Here is a 20,833-nt window from a genome sequence, read left to right as displayed (position 1 = left end):
TGGGTAGTCTTAGTTCAATAGAAGCATTGGCAGACTTAGGTGCTAGTATAAATTTAATGCCGTATTCACTATACGCTAAACTAGACCTTGGAGAATTGAAACCAACAAGAATAAGCATACAACTAGCCGATCGATCAATAAAATATCCTAGAGGGATAATGGAGAACATGCTAGTTAAAGTTGGTACTTTAGTATTTCCAGTAGATTTTGTTGTTCTGGACATGGAAGAAGATTCTCAAGTTCCTCTCATATTAGGAAGACCATTCTTAAACACGGCTAAAGCAATGTTAGACGTGTTTGGTAAGAAACTGACCCTAAGTATAGAGGACGAGAGTGTTGCTTTTTCAGTTGATAGAGCAATGCAACAACCGCAATCTGCAGATGATACATGTTATTATATTCAAACTATAGATTCACATGCAGAATTATTAGAAGAATTTCCAGAATTACAAGGAACAGGAGAATGTTCTTTAGGAGAAGGTAATGAACCAATTGATGAAGCTGAAATGTTAGCTACACTAATAGCTAATGGATATGAACCAACAACAGAAGAAATTCAAATGCTAAAAGAAGAAGACAGATATCGATATAAATCATCGATAGAAGAACCACCGACATTAGAGTTAAAGCCACTTCCAAACCATTTGGAATATGCTTATTTACATGGTGAATCTGAATTACCTGTAATAATATCATCTTCTCTTACTAAAAATGAGAAATCTCAACTTATTTCTGTATTGAAAGCTCATAAACCAGCCATTGCATGGAAGATTCATGATATTAAAGGAATAAGTCTTTCGTATTGCACACATAAAATCCTTATGGAAGAAGGTCATAAAACGTATGTGCAACGCCAATGAAGACTAAATCCGAATATGCAAGATGTAGTTAAAAAAGAAATTATTAAACTGCTAGATGCGGGTTTAATTTATCCAATCTCTGATAGTCCATGGGTAAGCCCAGTTCAATGCGTGCCTAAGAAGGGTGGCATGACTGTCATTACAAATGAAAAAAATGAGCTTATTCCTACAAGAACTGTAACAGGATGGCGTGTATGTATTGATTATAGAAAATTAAATGACGCCACCAGAAAAGATCACTTTCCCTTACCTTTCATTGATCAAATGTTGGAAAGATTAGCCGGAAATAGTTATTATTGTTTTCTTGATGGATTTTCCGGATATTTTCAAATTCCAATAGCACCCGAAGATCAAGAGAAAACCACGTTCACGTGCCCTTATGGTACTTTTGCTTACAAACGCATGCCATTTGGACTTTGCAATGCCCCTGCAACCTTTCAAAGGTGCATGATGGCGATTTTTCACGACATGATAGAAGAATGCATGGAAGTTTTCATGGATGACTTTTCAGTCTTCGGTGATACATTTGAATCATGTATAGTTAATCTGGAACGAATGCTTATTAGATGCGAACAATCAAATCTAGTACTTAATTGGGAGAAATGCCATTTCATGGTTAAAGAAGGCAGCGTTCTTGGACATAAAATTTCAAAAGAAGGAATTGAAGTGGATAGAGCTAAAGTAGATGTAATTGCTAAACTTCCACATCCCACCAATGTTAGAGGAGTTAGGAGTTTTCTAGGGCATGCCGGTTTTTACCGACGTTTCATAAAAGATTTTTCTAAAATTGCCACTCCTATGAATAAACTCCTAGAAAAGGATGCTCCATTCATCTTTTCAGATGAATGTATCAAATCTTTTAATATTCTTAAAGAGAAACTCACTAATGCGCCGATCATGATAACACCAAATTGGAATCTACTGTTTGAACTAATGTGCGATGCAAGTGATTTTGCAATGGGAGCCGTTTTAGGACAAAGGATTGAAAAACGATTTCAACCTATATATTATGCTAGTAAGACGTTACAAGGAGCACAAACAAATTATACAACTACTGAAAAAGAACTCCTTGCTATTGTCTTTGCTTTTGACAAATTTTGTTCATATCTCGTTCTAGCAAAAACGGTGGTCTATACCGACCATTCTGCTCTTAGATACCTATTTTTGAAACAAGATGCCAAACCAAGATTAATCCATTGGATCTTACTCTTACAAGAATTCGATATTGAAATCCGAGATAAAAGAGGAGCGGAAAATCTCGCCGCTGATCATCTTTCTCGTCTTGAAAATCCTGAATTAGAAGTTCTAAATGAATCGGCCATACAAGACAACTTTCCTGATGAATATCTAATGAAGATAGATTATAATGAAATACCATGGTTTGCAGACTATGCAAACTACTTAGTATGTGGATTCCTTGAAAAAGGATTATCGTACCAAAAACGAAAGAAATTCTTCAGTGATATAAAACACTATTTTTGGGAAGATCCACATCTGTTTAAAAGTTGTCCCGATGGAATAATACGCCGATGTGTATTCGGAGATGAAGCTAGTAAAATTTTAAACCATTGTCACACAGGACCAACAGGAGGGCACTATGTGCCTCAACTAACAGCAAGAAAAGTTTATGATACTGGATTCTATTGGCCTACAATTTACAAAGATGCACACCTTCTTTGTAAATCCTGTGATGCTTGTCAAAGGGCCGGAAAAATAAGTCAACGTGATGAAATGCCACAAAATGTCATTCAAGTATGTGAAGTATTTGACATTTGGGGTATTGACTTTATGGGTCCATCTCATAATAATCTCTATATTCTCGTAGCCATTGATTATGTATCTAAATGGGCGGAAGCACAAGCTCTCCCAACTAACGATGCACGAGTTGTAGTCAACTTTTTAAAACGTCTTTTTGCAAAGTTTGGAACACCGAAAGCTTTAATAAGTGATCGGGGTACTCATTTCTGTAATAATCAACTTAAGAAAGTTCTCAAAAGATATGGAGTAACTCATAAAATCTCCACCGCATATCATCCACAAACAAGTGGACAAGTTGAAAATACCAACCGAGCTTTAAAACGTATTCTAGAGAAAACCGTAGGATCAAATCCAAAGGAATGGTCCATTAAATTGGAGGATGTACTCTGGGCTTTTAGAACAGCCTACAAAACTCCAATTGGAACCACACCTTTTAAACTCGTCTACGGAAAAGCATATCATCTTCCAGTAGAAATTGAACACAAAGCATTTTGGGCTTTGAAGACATGTAATCTTGATTTACATGAAGCTGGACGTCTACGATTAAGTCAACTAAACGAATTAGAATAATTAAGACATGAAGCATACGAAAATTCGTTAATCTATAAACAAAGAACGAAGAAATGGCATGATAAAAGAATCAGAAGTTCAAAAGAATTTAAAGAAGGAGACAGAGTTCTTCTTTTCAATTCACGATTCAAGCTATTTCCTGAAAAATTGAAATCAAGATGGTCTGGACCATTCATAGTCAAAAGAGTTTTCCCATACGGAATGATAGAATTAATAAATTCAAATGGAATTGAATTTAAAGTAAATGGTCACAGAGTTAAACATTACATAGATAGTCCGATGGAAGTCGACAACGAAGTTAATCACAATTTCGATACCACAGCTAACTAAGTGTGAGGAGAATCAAGTCTTTTAAGGATTTTATGTATTTCTGTTAGAGTTAGATTGTCTGTTTTCGTGTAGTTCTCGAAAATGGAACCCGAATGGTCTTTCCTTAGCAGACCCTAAAGAACTAGTCTTCTCCCCCCATTCTGAATTTTTATTTTTTTTTAGGAAATGAAGACTGCCTGTGAACTAAACCATGGTCTAATGCTACACGCTTTGATCACTAAACATAATAATGACACACTTCCGAGTGAAATAGTATCAGTAATCAGAGAAAGATTGGACGGAGTAAGAAAAGAATCCAGATGCGAAGATAATAAGTTACAATTTAGTAAAGGAAAATCAAAATCCGCAGCGAAAAGAAGAGCACGACACCTTGACAGATGTCACAAATGCGGAAAATGGTCACATGGAGGTAAATGTTCAAATAATCAAACTTATTCAAATACCGAATTTGTTACTTTATGCAGAGACGGACCGTTCATATGTTTAGAAGAAAAAACACTGAATGCTCAAGGTTACGCCTATGTAGCTATGGAAAACCAATTAAACCGACTATCTTATGAATGGGATAGATCATATAACTAAGAATACTATCTCACAGGTAAGTCTGTACAGTTTTTATTTTTTTTATTTTTATTTTTAACCTTTTGATAATAAATGCTAATTTGTTCGCTATAAAGTATTAAATTGGTATTGAATAAAATTAGGTTTGGCGACCGAAATTATTGATATCATACAAAAATTTATTACATCACTGCGAAATTTAACGTTTATTCTTAAGGTATAAATATCTTTAATCAATCAACCCAAAATATTTCAAAAAATTCGTCATGAGTTAAATTAGGTCATGGAACCGAAATTACTTTACCGAAAAGAGGGTCGCATATTTTTGATAATATTTGATTGATTAAAGTGGGATAAAAGCCAAAAAGATTTTTAATTTTATTTTTTTACCATGTTTTTAAAATTAATATATAAATATTAAATTAATATTTTGAACTTTGTAAAATCAATATATTTAAAATTGTAAATATTTGAAATATTAATCTTTTTAATATAATTTTGTATGTATAAAAACAAAAATATAATATAAGTTTGGTGTGAATTTATAATATGAATTTTTATTTAAGTTTGGTGTGAATTTTTAATTTTATGCATATTTTAAATCTAAGTTTGGTGTGAATTTAAAAACAAAAATTTATTTTATTTCGCTAAGTTAAAAATATGATTTTTAAAATTCGTCGTGAGTTGAAGACTAGGTCGTTGAACCGAAATTGCTTTACCCGAGGGAGGGACGAGAACTTTTATTATCATTATTTTAATCTTATTGAATTAAAGTATGCCAAAAACATTAAAAAATCCAAAAACCTTTACTTTTAAAACCGCGCTTTGATTTGACAAATTTTAAAAATTTTGTCGAGGGACAGACTAGGACATCGATCCGAAACGCCCTCATCCTAAAAAGAAACAAATTTCTAAAAATTTATTAATTTTATGTTTTATAAAGTATAAGGTTTTATTTATAAAAAAAAAAGGGCAAAACACTATAGCCGGCACCCCATGCGATCGCATGGGGTTTGCACTTGGAACCCATGCGATCGCATGGGGACCAAATGCAGGTCAGACTCAAAACTCCCAGCGGGTCTGTCTTCTCCACACAACACACACACAAACACGAACCAACCCCAAAATCACCTCTAAAATTTGCAATTTTCCACCGTAATTTGTCATTTTTCTTGCTCTAATCATGCATAGATTCTCATTCTTCAGCAAAATGGTAAAAATTACACTCCTAAACTCATAAATTTGCTAGTTTTTGTGATAAATTCCAATTTTTTACCTAATGCAATTTTGTTAATTTCTAGTGTAATTAGTGTTAAATTGTTAGTATTTTATGCATGTATAACCTAGATTGATGATATTTAACATGATTTGAAGTCAAAAACTTCAAAATTTTTAGAAATCTAGGGTTTGTGTTCTTGAGCAATTTGGGGCTTTTTGATATAAACAGGTTATGGCCAATTTTTGTCATGAATTATTGCTAAATTGAGTAGTGTAACATGTTTAGATAGTTAAATGATCCAAACATTGATCCTAAACATGATTTTTGGAGATTAAATTGGACCTTTTAAGTCCAAAATTCATGAACTTGATTAATTTGATATATTTGCCATTTGAGACTTGTTTAATTATTAGTAATGAATATTTTGACATGTTATTTGAGTTAAAAGCTTATGAACTTTGTATACATTCTCATATTTGCTTATTTGAAAAGTGTAGAATTGTGAAAAATTGTGAAAATGTGTATAAGTTTAATTTTGATTTAACATGTTATAGTGATTGTTTTAAGTTGTTATTTTGCTAACACTAATACATATTTGGATGCACAAATTTTGTGTTTAGTGTGTTTTGCAGAAAGCCGATACTGGAGGTTCAGGAGCATCATCATCTAGACGACCAGCACCAGAACCAGAAATGCAACACTAACAAGAACCACAACAGGAACAACAACAACAGCCTGATCAGCACGTACCTTATTATGATCCGGTACAGTTTGTTGATGAATTCATAGTATTCCCAATGAGGCCGCCAGTAGAATTCCCAACGATTCCTGAGCACACTCTGCATCCTAATCTGAGATTTGATAGGAGATGGAGAGATTACGAGACATATCAAAGGAACAAATTCAAATTGGTAACAAAAAATGTAGAGGTGCCAAGGGTAATCGATTGGGCCCCTTTGGAAACTGTCCATCTAGCTGACCGTGTTAGACAGCTTTTAGTTCAAAGGTATGGCAGTTCTTCTTTTACAGATTGGGAACGTCTTTTCACCATTCGTAGACCTGTATATAAGGAATGGTGTGTTGAGTTAATGAGTACTGTATCACTTGATACAAATATAGTTAGAATAGATGATAAAAGATTTCTTAGGTTTATCCTTGGCGGTAGGATGTACAGAATGTCCATGCTGGACATGGCCAGGGCCTTACAAATATATACTCCTGGTGAGTTGTTATTACCCGATTGTACAAATTTGATTCATTATGGTGAAAGGGTAGATAGTAACTTTGACGCTGACGCCATTTGGAGGCGTATGTCACATTTTGATGTTTTTACACGAGCAGGAGGATACTCCTATACACATATTGACAGAGCTGAGCTTCGTATTATTCATAGATTTTTGGCTAACTCGATTACACAGAGAGGTCATAATAAAGAAAAAATTACCTTACATGATTTATTCTACCTAAAGTGTATTCGGGATCCTAGAAGCTTTGTCAATATCCCTTACTGTGTTGCTTTTTATTTATCTAAAATGGTAGAGGGAATGCAGGACGGGAGTATAATAGGAGGAGGTATTTTTGTTACTCTCATTGGAGAGTATTTAGGTGTTGATAGGAACCAAGGGGGTCCATTACAGCTTTGTAGAGAACAGATTGAGCCCTTAGGATTGAAAGTTTATGTGGGTGCTAAGGTATTGAAAAGTAGACGTAACCAGGCAGTACCCTATGAGGGATCTCATCCTCAGGTAGAGAGAGGCTCAGACGAGGAAATGGAGGACGCGGAAGACATTAGGGATGTCTTTCGAGATGCTATTCTTGACGTCCACGTTCGTATAGATGAGGAAGCAATGACGAACGCGGCCAGACATAGTATGTATGAGCAGTGGAACTCCGAACGAGTATACGAGGATTATAGGCGATGCCAAAATGATAGCTGGTTAGTTCATCAGCACCAAATCATGAGCCAGCTATCATATCAGGTACCAAATAATTACGTACCTACTAGACCTGCTCATTTTCCGCCACACAGCCCCAATATCCGACCACCCTTTAACCGGTATGACTATAATCAAGCCTATCAGAACACCTATAACCAACAATGGAACCCACCTGACGAGATGAACTGGAACCCATATCCAGACTGATTTAGTTCCATTTGGTTATTTATATGATTTTTATGTTTTTATCTTTTTACTTATTCATGTTTAAACTTATGTTATTGAATATACTTATGTAATCTTTATCATTTTTATTATTATTGTGTACTAATATTTCACATTTAGGATTTGAAAGTGGGATATTAAGTCCCATTTCAAATTGCCATGCATGTTTATATTTGTATGTATGTATATGGTAAATTGTACAAAACAGGGTAAAACAGCGCATTTTCAAAGACTGGCATTAAGTTCAGCAAAAGCTACTAATTTTTACGACAAGATAAATGTGATGTAACAACAGACGGAATGGACAAATGATATGTACCATTTATCATTCACCAAACAAACTCCAATATGTTTGGAAACTTTGGTAAAATTTAATCATTTCTACGCTAATCACCCTCAATAATTTAAATTGTTACTGATTTCTTGCAAATGAGGGCATTACAAGATCTTAAGTGTGGGAAGGGGTTAAATTCTTTCGGATTTTTTAAATTTTTTTACTTTAAACACTTGGTTACCATTAGAAATACTAGTAAAGTAGTAGTTGTATTAGAATCTAGTGCTCTCTGATAATAAAGAACAGCCCTAGTCTTATATACTGACTACCCAATTCTAGTAAAATTTTTCAATTAAACGAACTCAAAATCATGTTTATACATATTTATGAACGATAAAACTAGGTGTTAACGCCGAAATTATTGTTACCTCGGAAAGGACATAAATTGAGAAACAAACCAAAATGTTAAAATTCATTTAAAATGGAATAGAGGACAATAAAAAGGAAAATAAAAGCCAAGTGTGGGAAATTTTCACTGAGTTATTCAAAATACATATCACATATTTTTGTACAAATAATTGAAAATACTTTTGTTTTGGACGATAATTAATTGTTTTACCCTATGAAAGAAAAGAAGAGATGGATCTACACGATGAATCAATTCCATCGTTAAAAGGAAGTAAAGTCTTTCGAAAAAGACACGCGCTTCTTGATTTAGGTCATGAAGTTGTCGTCCAGACCAGCTGTAGGTTGATGAAAAATCTAGAAAAGTCATCTCTAAAATCAGCAGGAAATCCACGGACCTCAGCATAAAACAGGGTCGCCAAGTGGTCAGATTTATCCTAACCATGAGAAGGATTTATCTCGTACAATGGGGGGCACCGTGTAAATTAGCTTGATAAGACTAATAAATCAGATCCCCAGAAAGGATAATCTCCTTAAAAGATCAAAAATCAGCTTTTAAGCCTGATATTACTCAATCCTAGAGATTGACCTTAAAGATTGAGAATTCAAACTCATGGAATTCAATGATATCTAAACTCGAGCTTGAACGAGAAAATATTTTGATCAAATTATAAACCGATTTGTTTTCTGAAAACCCATTTTAAATGCGTTCATTACCATTGAACGTAAAATCCTAGGAATTCACCTGGAATTCATTAGGTCATCTGAACCAAATCGGGTGTCAACCGTAAGAACAGTGGTTGCATAGCATGGTCAAAGACAGGACCTTGTGCCAGACCGAAAAATCATAAGGGTGAGCTTTACTATTGCTCCTACAAAGGATAGTAATTGTGTCCGACACGTTATAGACCATAATTAAAAGCATGTCAGGGGACATTGCCTTAACAGTTGCTTGTTCAACGCTTTCCTTTATAACCGGACGGTAGTTCACCGAAAGGTAATATACGGAGCAAGTATACTGGATGTGTTGCTTTCTTAATACAAGGTTAGCAAGTGGGTGACACAAAACCACAAGTTTTGAGCTAAAATTTTCAAATCTGAAACCCACCAAGCCCACAAAAATATTTTGCAAACACCGGTGAAGGGTTATTCTGGAAAACTTATCTAGGGTAAAAACTAGATTTAATTTTCAAAAGATCAAATGTTTTCATAAAGATCCAATTTCCTTAATGGATCTAAATTTTATAGTCATGTGGGACTGTAAACCACATCGTTACTACCATTGTTTATACCGTCGTAAAGAAATCACTGATGTACAAAGTGTGAAGAATAAAGAAGTGATTCTAGTATTTCAAGACTATATTGCTTGAGGACAAGCAACGCTCAAGTGTGGGAATATTTGATAATGCTAAAAACGAACATATATTTCATAGCATTATTCCTCAAGAAAGACAAGCTTTTAGTTGCAATTGTCCTATTTACAAGTGATATTCGTTTAAATAATAAAAGGTGAAGACAAAAGACAGATTCGACTAATTGAAGACGCAAACGACCAAAAAGCTCAAAAGTACAAAATACAATCAATGAGGTTCCAATTATTGATAAGAAACGTCTCAAAATTACAAGAGTACAAGATTCAAAACGAAAAGTACAAGATATTAAATTGTACGCAAGGACGTTCCAAAATCCGGAACCGGGACCAGAGTCAACTCTCAACGCTCGACGCAACGGACTAAAAATTACAAGTTAACTATGCATATGAATATAATATAATATATAATTAATTCTTAAAATTAATATATATTATATTATATTTAAATAAATGTCGGCAGAAGAAAACAACCAAAAGTGGCTCTCCCCAGCTGGCCATGCGATCGCATGGCCTGGAAGGCATAAATCCATGCGATCGCATGAGCCCCTTTTCCAGATCACAGGCCTATAAAAATCGAGCTTTGGTGCACCATTTTTCCATCCATAATATCAATCTCTCTATCTATATACGTAGTATATATTTATATTTTAATTTTAATTTTAATTTTAATTTTAATTCTAATAATAAGGGTATGTTAGCGAATGTTGTAAGGGTGTAAGTCGAAATTCTGTCCGTGTAACGCTACGCTATTTTTAATCATTGTAAGTTATGTTCAACCTTTTTAATTTAATGTCTCGTAGCTAAGTTATTATTATGCTTATTTAATCCGAAGTAATCATGATGTTGGGTTAAAAATATTAAAATTGGGTAATTGGTCTTTGTACCATAATTGGGGTTTGGACAAAAGAACGAAACTTGTGGAAATTAGACTATGGGCTATTAATGGGCTTTATATTTGTTTAACTAAATGATAGTTTGTTAATGTTAATATAAAGATTTACAATTGGACGTCCCTATAAATAACCATATACACTCGATCGGACACGATGGGCGGGGTATTTATATGTACGAATAATCGTTCATTTAACCGGACACGGGAATGGATTAATAGCCACTAGAATTATTAAAACAGGGGTGAAATTATGTACAAGGACACTTGGTATAATTGATAACAAAGTATTAAAACTTTGGGTTACACTCAGTCGACATCCTGGTGTAATTATTAAACAAAGTATTAAAATCTTGTTACAGTTGAAGTCCCCAATTAGTTGGAATATTTAAACTTCGGGTATAAGGATAATTTGACGAGGACACTCGCACTTTATATTTATGACTGATGGACTGTTATGGACAAAAACCAGACGGACATATTAAATAATCCAGGACAAAGGACAATTAACCTATGGGCATAAAACTAAAATCAACACGTCAAACATCATGATTACGGAAAGTTTAAATAAGCATAATTCTTTTATTTCATATTTAATTTCCTTTATTTTATATTTAATTGCACTTCTAATTATCGCACTTTTATTTATTGTTATTATATTTAATTGCAATTTTAATTATCGTACTTTTTAATTATCGCAAGTTTATTTTATCGCACTTTTATTTATCGCAATTTCATTATCGTTATTTACTTTACGCTTTAAATTAAGTCTTTTATTTATTTAATATTTTACATTTTGTTTTAACTGCGACTAAAGTTTTAAAATCGACAAACCGGTCATTAAACGGTAAAAACCCCCCTTTAAATTAATAATATTACTTATATATATATATATATATATTCGTATTTTTATAAATTAAACTAATATAGCGTTAAGCTTTGATTAAAAGATTTTCCCTGTGGAACGAACCGGACTTACTAAAAACTACACTACTGTACGATTAGGTACACTGCCTATAAGTGTTGTAGCAAGGTTTAAGTATATCCATTCTATAAATAAATAAATATCTTGTGTAAAATTGTATCGTATTTAATAGTATTTCCTAGTAAAATTTAAGCTATTTTATATACTCGTATTTAATAGTATTTCCTGCTAAAATTTAAGCTATTTTATATACACCTCGCATAACATCAGATATTGATTTAGATAAAATTATCGTTCTTATTATTTTTATCATTACTATTATTATTGAAAGTATCGTTAGTATTAAAACTATCATTTTAACAAAAATTATCATTTTAATAGAAATGTCATTGTTACTATAAAATATCATTATTATTATTATTTTAAATAGAATTATTATTTAAAATATAATATTAAAAATTATTGTAAATATTAAAGTTATCATAATTAGAATTATCGTTTTATCATAATGTCATCTTAGTAATTATAAATATTGATATTTTTATAATAATAATTATTATTACAAAATAATACAACTTTTACTTACTAACATTATAGATATTATTTTATCAAATAAATATGTGATACAAACATATTTTACTACGTGTAATAACTTACTTTAATAATACCTATCATATTATCTTTATGATATTAAATGAACCCTATAAATTTTATTACTTAATATATATAAAAGTATAATTTATTATATAAATTTAATATAAAATTTTATTTATTAATAAATAAATTATATTATTTACTCTAATAAATCTTTTAAAAATATTTAAAAATATAAAACGATGATATTTAAACTATATATTAATCATATATAGATTTTTGGAAATTATTTTGAGTCAAATTTACTTTTGTTGACTTTTGCATATTAGTCTCGAGCATTAGGATTGTGGTACACTATGACTTGACCTAATTTGTTAGACAAATATTGACCAACACATTAATATATATAATTAATTTAGGTTCGTGAATCCGAGGCCAACCTTGCACTTGTTCAATGACGTTATATGTATTTTTACTACGAAATACAGTATGGTGAGTTTCATTTGCCTTTTTACCCTTTATATTTTTGGGACTGAGAAAACATGCGCTTTTATAAATGTTTGACGAAATAGACACAAGTAATTGAAACTACATTCTATGGTTGAATTATCGAAATCGAATATGCCCCTTTATTAAAGTCTGGTAATCTAAGAATTAGGGAACAGACACCCTAATTGACGCGAATCCTAAAGATAGATCTATTGGGCCTAACAAACCCCATCCAAAGTACCGGATGCTTTGGTACTTCGAAATTTATATCATGTCCGAAGGAGGATCCCGGAATGATAGGGGATATTCTTATATGTATCTAGTTAATGTCGGTTACCAGGTGTTCACCATATGAATGATTATTTTTGTCTCTATGCATGGGGCGTATATTTATGAGAACTGGAAATGAAATTCTTGTGGTCTATTAAAATGATGGAAATAAATGATTATGATAAACTAATGAACTCACCAACCTTTTGGTTGACACTTTAAAGCATGTTTATTCTCAAGTGTTAAAGAAATCTTCCGCTGTGCATTTGCTCATTTTAAAGATATTACTTGAAGTCTTTCATAGCATATTTCGAAGAACGTTGCATTCAAGTCATTGAGTTCATTAAAGATTATTATTAAATCAATTTATAGTTGGATAGTGGATATTATGAAATGGTATGCAATTCCTGTCAATTTTTGATGTAAAGAAAGATTGTCTTTTAAAAATGAATGCAATGTTTGTATAATGTATCATATAGAGGTCAAATACCTCGCAATGTAATCAACTATTGTGAATCGTTTATAATGTATATGAACGGGTCCTTTCATACTTATTTCCAGAAGATACGTCAACACCTCTAACTGCTTAAAATTTCGGGCCGAAATTTATTTAACGGGTAGGTACTGTAGTGACCCGAACTTTTCCATGTTTATATATATTAAATGAAATTGATATTTACACGATTAAGTGTTTCCAGCATGTTAAGCAATCAAACTTGTTAAGACTTGATTAATTGAAATAGGTTTCATATAGACAATTGACCACCCAAGTTGACCGGTGATTCACGAACGCTAAAACTTGTAAAAACTATATGATGACATATATATGATTATATATATAATTAACATGATATTATGATAAGTAAGTATCTCATTAGGTATTTTAATAATGAGTTATATACATAAAATTGTGTTTATTGAATTAAGAAACTCGAAACGATATATATAACGATTATCGTTATAACAACGTCTTACTAATTACATATGAATCATATTAAGATATTGTTACACTATGTTTAATCATGATAAATGATAAGTAAACATGTCATTATGTATATTAACAATGAACTACATATGTAAAAACAAGACTACTAACTTAAGGATTTCGAAACGAGACATATATGTAACGATTATCGTTGTAACGACATTTAAATGTATATATATATATATATATATATATATATATATATATATATATATATATATATATATATATCATATTAAGATATATTAATATATCATAATATCATGATAATATAATAATTTAACATCTCATTAGATATAATAAACATTGGGTTAACAACATTTAACAAGATCGTTAACTTAAAGGTTTCAAATCAACATTCACATGTAATGACTAACGATGACTTAACGACTCAGTTAAAATGTATATACATGTAGTGTTTTAATATGTATTCATACACTTTTGAAAGACTTCAAGACACTTATCAAAATACTTCTACTTAACAAAAATGCTTACAATTACATCCTCATTCAGTTTCATCAACAATTCTACTCGTATGCACCCGTATTCGTACTCGTACAATACACAGCTTTTAGATGTATGTACTACTGGTATATACACTCCAATGATCAACTCTTAGCAGTCCATGTGAGTCACCTAACACATGTGGGAACCATCATTTGGTAACTAGCATGAAATATCTCATAAAATTATAAAAATATTAGTAATCATTCATGACTTATTTACATGAAAACAAAATTACATATTCTTTATATCTAATCCATATACCAACGACCAAAAACACCTATAAACACTTTCATTCTTCAATTTTCTTCATCTAATTGATCTCTCTCAAGTTCCATCTTCAAGTTCTAAGTGTTCTTCATAAATTCTACAAGTTCTAGTTTCATAAAATCAAGAATACTTCCAAGTTTACTAGCTCACTTCCAATCTTGTAAAGTGATCATCCAATCTCAAGAAATCCTTGTTGTTTATAGTAAGATATCATTCCAAATCAAGGTAATACTCATATACAAACTTTGATTCAATTCCTATAACTATAATTATCTTAATTCGAGTGATAATCTTTTTTGAACTTGTTTTCGTGTCATGATTCTACTTCAAGAACTTTCAAGCCATCCAAGATTCTTTGAAGCTAGATTATTTCTTGTCACTTCCAGTAGGTTTACCTACTAAACTTGAGGTAGTAATGATGTTCATAACATCATTCAATTCATACATATAAAACTATCTTATTCGAAGATTTGAACATGTAATCACTAGAACATAGTTTAGTTAATTCTAAACTTGTTCGCAAACAAAAATTAATCCTTCTAAATTGACTTTTAAAATCAACTAAACACATGTTATACATCTATATGATATGCTAACTTAATGATTTAAAACCGAAAAACACGAAAAACACCGTAAAACCGGATATACGCCGTCGTAGTAACACCGCGGACTGTTTTGGGTTAGTTAATTAAAAACTATGATAAACTTTGATTTAAAAGTTGTTCTTCTGGGAAAATGATTTTTCTTATGAACATGAAACTATATCCAAAAATCATGGTTAAACTCAAAGTGAAAGTATGTTTTCCAAAATGGTCATCTAGACGTCGTTCTTTCGACTGAAATGACTACCTTTACAAAAAAGACTTGTAACTTATTTTTCCGACTATAAACCTATACTTTTTATGTTTAGATTCATAAAATAGAGTTCAATATGAAACCATAACAATTTGATTCACTCAAATCGGATTTAAAACGAAGAAGTTATGGGTAAAACAAGATTGGATATTTTTTGATTGTTGTAGCTACGGGAAATATTGTAACAATTTTATACAAATCATATCCTAGCTAACTTATATTGTATTATACATGTATTCTAATGTAATCTTGGGATACCACAGAAACGTATGCAAATGTTTTGACATATCATATCGACCCATGTATATATATTATTTGGAACAACCATAGACACTCTATATGTAGTAATGTTGGAGTTAGCTATACATGGTTGAGGTTGATTCCAAAAATATATATACTTTGAGTTGTGATCTAGCCTGAGACGTGTATACACTGGGTCGTGGATTGATTCAAGATAATATATATATCGATTTATTTCTGTACATCTAACTGTGGACAACTAGTTGCAGGTTACTAACGAGGACAGCTGACTTAATAAACTTAAAACAGTAAAATGTATTAAAAATGTTGTAAATATATTTTGAACATACTTTGATAAATATGTACATATTTATTATAGGTTCGTGAATCGACCAGTGGCCAAGTCTTACTTCCCGACGAAGTAAACATCTGTGAAAGTGAGTTATAGTCCCACTTTTAAAATCTAATATTTTTGGGATGAGAATACATGCAGTTTTATAAATGTTTTACGAAATAGACACAAGTAATTGAAACTACATTATATGGGTGAATGATCGAAGCCGAATATGCCACTTTTGCTTGGTAGCCTAAGAATTAGAAAACCGATCTACTAATTGACGCGAATCGTAAAGATAGATCTATTGGGCCTAACGAACCCCATCCAAAGTACCGGATGCTTTAGTACTTCGAATTCGTTTTATCATGTCTGAAGGATTTCCCGGAATGATAGGGGATATTCTTATATGCATCTTGTTAATGTCGGTTACCAGGTGTTCACCATATGAATGAATTTTATCTCTATGTATGGGATGTATATTGAAATATGAAATCTTGTGGTCTATTATTATGATTTGATAATATATAGGTTAAACCTATAACTCACCAACATTTTTGTTGATGTTTTAAGCATGTTTATTCTCAGGTGATTATTAAGAGCTTCCGTTGTTGCATACTAAAATAAGGACAAGATTTGGAGTCCATGCTTGTATGATATTATGTAAAAACTGCATTCAACAAACTTATTTTTGATGTAATATATTCTTATTGTAAACCATTATGTAATGGTCATGTGTAAACGGTATATTTTAGATTATCATTATTTGATAATCTACGTAATGCTTTTTAAACCTTTATCGATAAAATAAAGGTTATGGTTGTTTTAAAAATGAATGCAGTCTTTGAAAAATGTCTCATATAGAGATCAAAACCTCGCGACGAAATCAATTAATATGGAACGTTATTAATCAATATGAACGGGACATTTCAAGAACAAGGTTAAATTTTAGTATTTTCGATATAACACTTTAATAAATTAATTACCCAAGTTTTAATATATTTAAAAATAATTAATTTACGAAAGCCTAAGATCCACATAGAGGTTCCATAACTACATCTGTTGATCAGCTAGCGATTATAGAGTGTACTGGTAGGTAGCGAGTACCAATTGCATCACAGGTGCAACTCTTAGATCTTTATGGGACCTTGAGATATGTGTAGTCTAACAAACCACTATTATCTATTGGCATGTTTGTCCCATCCTTGCCTCGAACTCAGGTCTCACCGTGAATACGATTAAGTTGTTCAATTTGAAAACAGTGAAAATTCAGCCTAGTCTCACTCGTAACTGAAAATCCAACTCATGGCTATAATTCGATTAGGTCTCACCGTAATCAAAAAAATAACGAGGAGTGTTTGCAAGCTCATTGGATGGCATGACTTAAATTTGACGGGTATTTTTTTTTTTAAAGTTTGTGTTAACGAATAATGCATGCACACAAGATTCGCTACACTTTTTGTTAAAAATCATTCTAACCAATTTTATATATGTCGATCGTGTTTATGCGTCTAGTTTGTTATTTTATTTTATATGAAAAATAACAAATACACATTGTGTATCATTTTAAAACATTTTTAAAAGATGTCGCCCATATATATATATATATATATATATATATATATATATATATATATATATATATATATATATATATATATATATATATATATATATATATTATTTGAGTTTCAAAAAAAATATTTAACTTTAAACTCATTAGAGTTTAACTTTTTAAAATCATCAATTTTAACCTTTGAAACTCGTTACTAGTTTTATTTGATGATTTCATCAAAAACATTTAGCATATATTATAATCAACAATTAAATATAAATGCGTAAAAATAAAAACACAATCATACCATGCATCACACACACATAGCCTAGCCCAAAAATTCTATGCTTGATCCCATGAGCCGACATGGGATCAAGAGGTCAAACTAAGGGTAATATCGTAGCTCCCACTTGATTCAAGAATCAAGTGAAAACTTGACAAACGCCATCGTTGTCAACTTGACCTGTTCGCCATCTTCTAAGCCAAAATCATGTTGTATTTTATCTTCAATCTTCATTTTGTTACATTTATTTAAATTTAAAAATACAACTAAACTAGTACTTTTACAAATTGAAATAAACTTAAATACAATACTATGAAAATGAAAAATAAATATAATACAATTTTGGCTTCAAATTGGCCTTTCTAATAATACAAATAATCAACATGACATAATATTGCTGTAATCAACAATCACAACAATCATACATAGGTCGGGGCATTATGAGCTATGTGTGCAATCACAATTTTAATAACTACATTATTAAAACTTAAATATGGCTTGTCTATGATTACAATGCATGTGTATAACCATGGAATAAAACAATCAACAATTATAATAAATATTCAAGCCATAACAAATAAATTCAAAATTTATAACAGTGATTTTTTTTCAGATCTTATTCGTGCATCATGAGGTAATCAACAAAGTTGACTTTCAAAACCATAAAGGTTTTGGATGTTACCAATTCACCAAAAAGCTAAATCTAAAAAAAATCACGCGACAATTATGATGGTGTAAAAGCGGCTCGGATACCACTGATGGAAAACCGTGTGTACTTTTACCAAAACAGACTAACGCAGCGGATAGTTAAAATAATAATCTTTTATTATTTTATGAACAAAATTTAACAAGATTAAATTTTCACTTATTTAATGAAACATGCACACGATTAATCTTTCCCAATGATCCAGTTACATCATAATAATTGTCATGAATATAAAACAAAAGAGGAGTTAACGATATACCTTTCTTGAAGAATTGATGAGACGGAGAGAAACTTACGATCAAAAGTATGACCGTCTCTTTGGATAGTCCACACTACACTTCAAACAACCGTCAATGGATGCTAGTCCAAACCCAAGTAATATTAATCAACCTTTGGTTAATATTATGAAATCAAAATATGTAATATGTGTTTTTTTAGTTCATTAAAAAGAATACGATATGAACTAATTTGGTGCAATATATAAAGATATTTTTTTCAAAACACCCGTGAACTTTTATGAAAAATCTGTGAATCCAAATTAGAACGAATATATATCATAAAGTCGTATTTCTCAAATACTTCAGGGGTATGTTATGTAACTTATAATTAATAATTTCTATCATGTCGCTTTCATGTGAATAGTAAATTAATTAATTTCGATTCATTTACTATTCATATGAATAGTAAATGAATTAATTTCGATTTACTATTTTGTTACTTGAGTAATATATATAAATCATATATATATTTTATTTGACGTCTCGGTGTATATATGTGTGTGACCTCGAAGGCTCAAATGAGGTTGACCATATAGTTATATATTGTACCTTGCATATTAATCCTACATGACTATCAACCATGATCATCATAAACGTCGGGGTTGAGAAGCCATTGATTCCAATCTAAATCTAACTTTTTCGAACGATTTAAGATCCATTGATAGTTTGTTGATTGAATCTCGTTGAAAACGACCGGGGCAATCAACATATTGCGTCTGAACAACTTCGAGTTGCGTTTTTTCCATAGTGAATATCCCACAACCCATTCTATTGTTTGCCATATTTTTAAAAATTCATTTGATGCTTGATTATCCTTCATACCTCGAAACATATCTGCCACGGAGGAGTACATTTGCGAGTTGTTTTTCCACCACGATAGAACTCTCTTCCAAATATCTTTTGCAAAGGTGCACGATCGTAACACACGGTCCCCTGTTTCAATCTCGTTTTTGCATAATGCACAAAGAACCCAGTCAAGGTCTGTTCCCCTTTTATCTAACTCCACCCGAATAGGTAACCTTCCCATATGAGCCCTCCAAATGAACACGCCAATTTTTTGAGGCAAGGCGTTATTGCGCATGGTTGGGCTCCGGTTAATAGGAGGTGGTAGTAGATGCTCATTCCGAATCTTGTTTAGGGCACTCGAAGAGAAGCAACCATTGTTTTGTAATGTCAAGGTCCACATGTCCTTTTCTGTGTTACCGAATGAAAAGGATCTCAAACAGTCCTCCAATTGCAGTAGCTCAGTTAGTGTTCTGCCTGATTGATTTCTTGTTCAGTTCCAAGTAAAAGAGCACGAGGAACCTGTTATTGTCATTCTTTCTGCAAGCGTTGAATCTTCATTTGCATCTAACCTGAAAAGCCTGCCGAACCTCTCGCACAACAATTGGTTATCAAGCCACAAATCCTTCCAAATTAGTGTCTCACGACCATTAAATCTTTTTTTCGTGAAAGAGTTTGGAACATTGATGTTTAATATTCGAAATTCTAACTCATTTTTTTGGATAGAACTCCACATCCACACTGAACAATTTCTCGAATTTGTGTTCAATACCATTCCTCGCAACCCCCCGTTCCTCTCATAGATGCTTTTGATAATTTTAACCCAAAATGCATTGCTTTCATTTCGGTTGACCACTATCCTAGTAAAGCTAGGTTTTTTGCTTTAAGTGACCTAATGTTTAACCTCCCTTATCATACGAAGAAATAACAGTGTCCCAACTAACCCATCATGTTTTGTTTTCCTCACCCGACCTGTCCCAAAAGAATTTTCGTCTCATACCTTCAAGCAACTCGATGACGCCCAATGGAGCACAGAATAGGGAGAACGCATACAACGGGAGATTACTAAAGATCGATTTTCGGGGGAATTCGGCCACTAAATGACATTTATTTTGCCTTTCAATCCGCTAGCCTGCCACGGAATTTTTTGACATAATGATCCCAATCCTTAATCCTTTTCATCTACGACCCGATTGGGAGCCCGAGATTAAACATAAGGACTTTCCCAACATTACAACCTAATACCGAAGCCAAATGTTTAGTTGTGGTGCTTGAAACCCCCACCACGTAAAGGCAACGTTTCGACATATTTACCTTAAGCCCGAAAATCTTTTCGAAACACGATAAAAGTTTCATGAGGTT

The 20,833-nt window shown here is 32.0% G+C and overlaps 1 protein-coding gene across 1 annotated transcript; it reads right to left on the bottom strand.

Moving 5' to 3' along the window:
* Positions 1–19,262: 19,262 nt before the first annotated feature.
* LOC139843036 (uncharacterized) lies at positions 19,263–20,246 on the bottom strand. The gene is made up of 2 exons (XM_071833121.1): positions 19,994–20,246; positions 19,263–19,882 (listed from the first exon to the last, which is right to left on the bottom strand). The coding sequence occupies exons 1-2, from the start codon at positions 20,244–20,246 to the stop codon at positions 19,263–19,265; spliced, it is 873 nt and encodes a 290-aa protein (XP_071689222.1).
* Positions 20,247–20,833: the final 587 nt, after the last annotated feature.

This window comes from Rutidosis leptorrhynchoides, chromosome 4 (genome assembly GCF_046630445.1).
Source record: "Rutidosis leptorrhynchoides isolate AG116_Rl617_1_P2 chromosome 4, CSIRO_AGI_Rlap_v1, whole genome shotgun sequence".
NCBI lineage: Eukaryota > Viridiplantae > Streptophyta > Magnoliopsida > Asterales > Asteraceae > Rutidosis > Rutidosis leptorrhynchoides.
The sequence above is the reverse complement of the archived record's forward strand: the minus strand, read 5'-3'. Positions and strand labels throughout refer to the sequence as shown.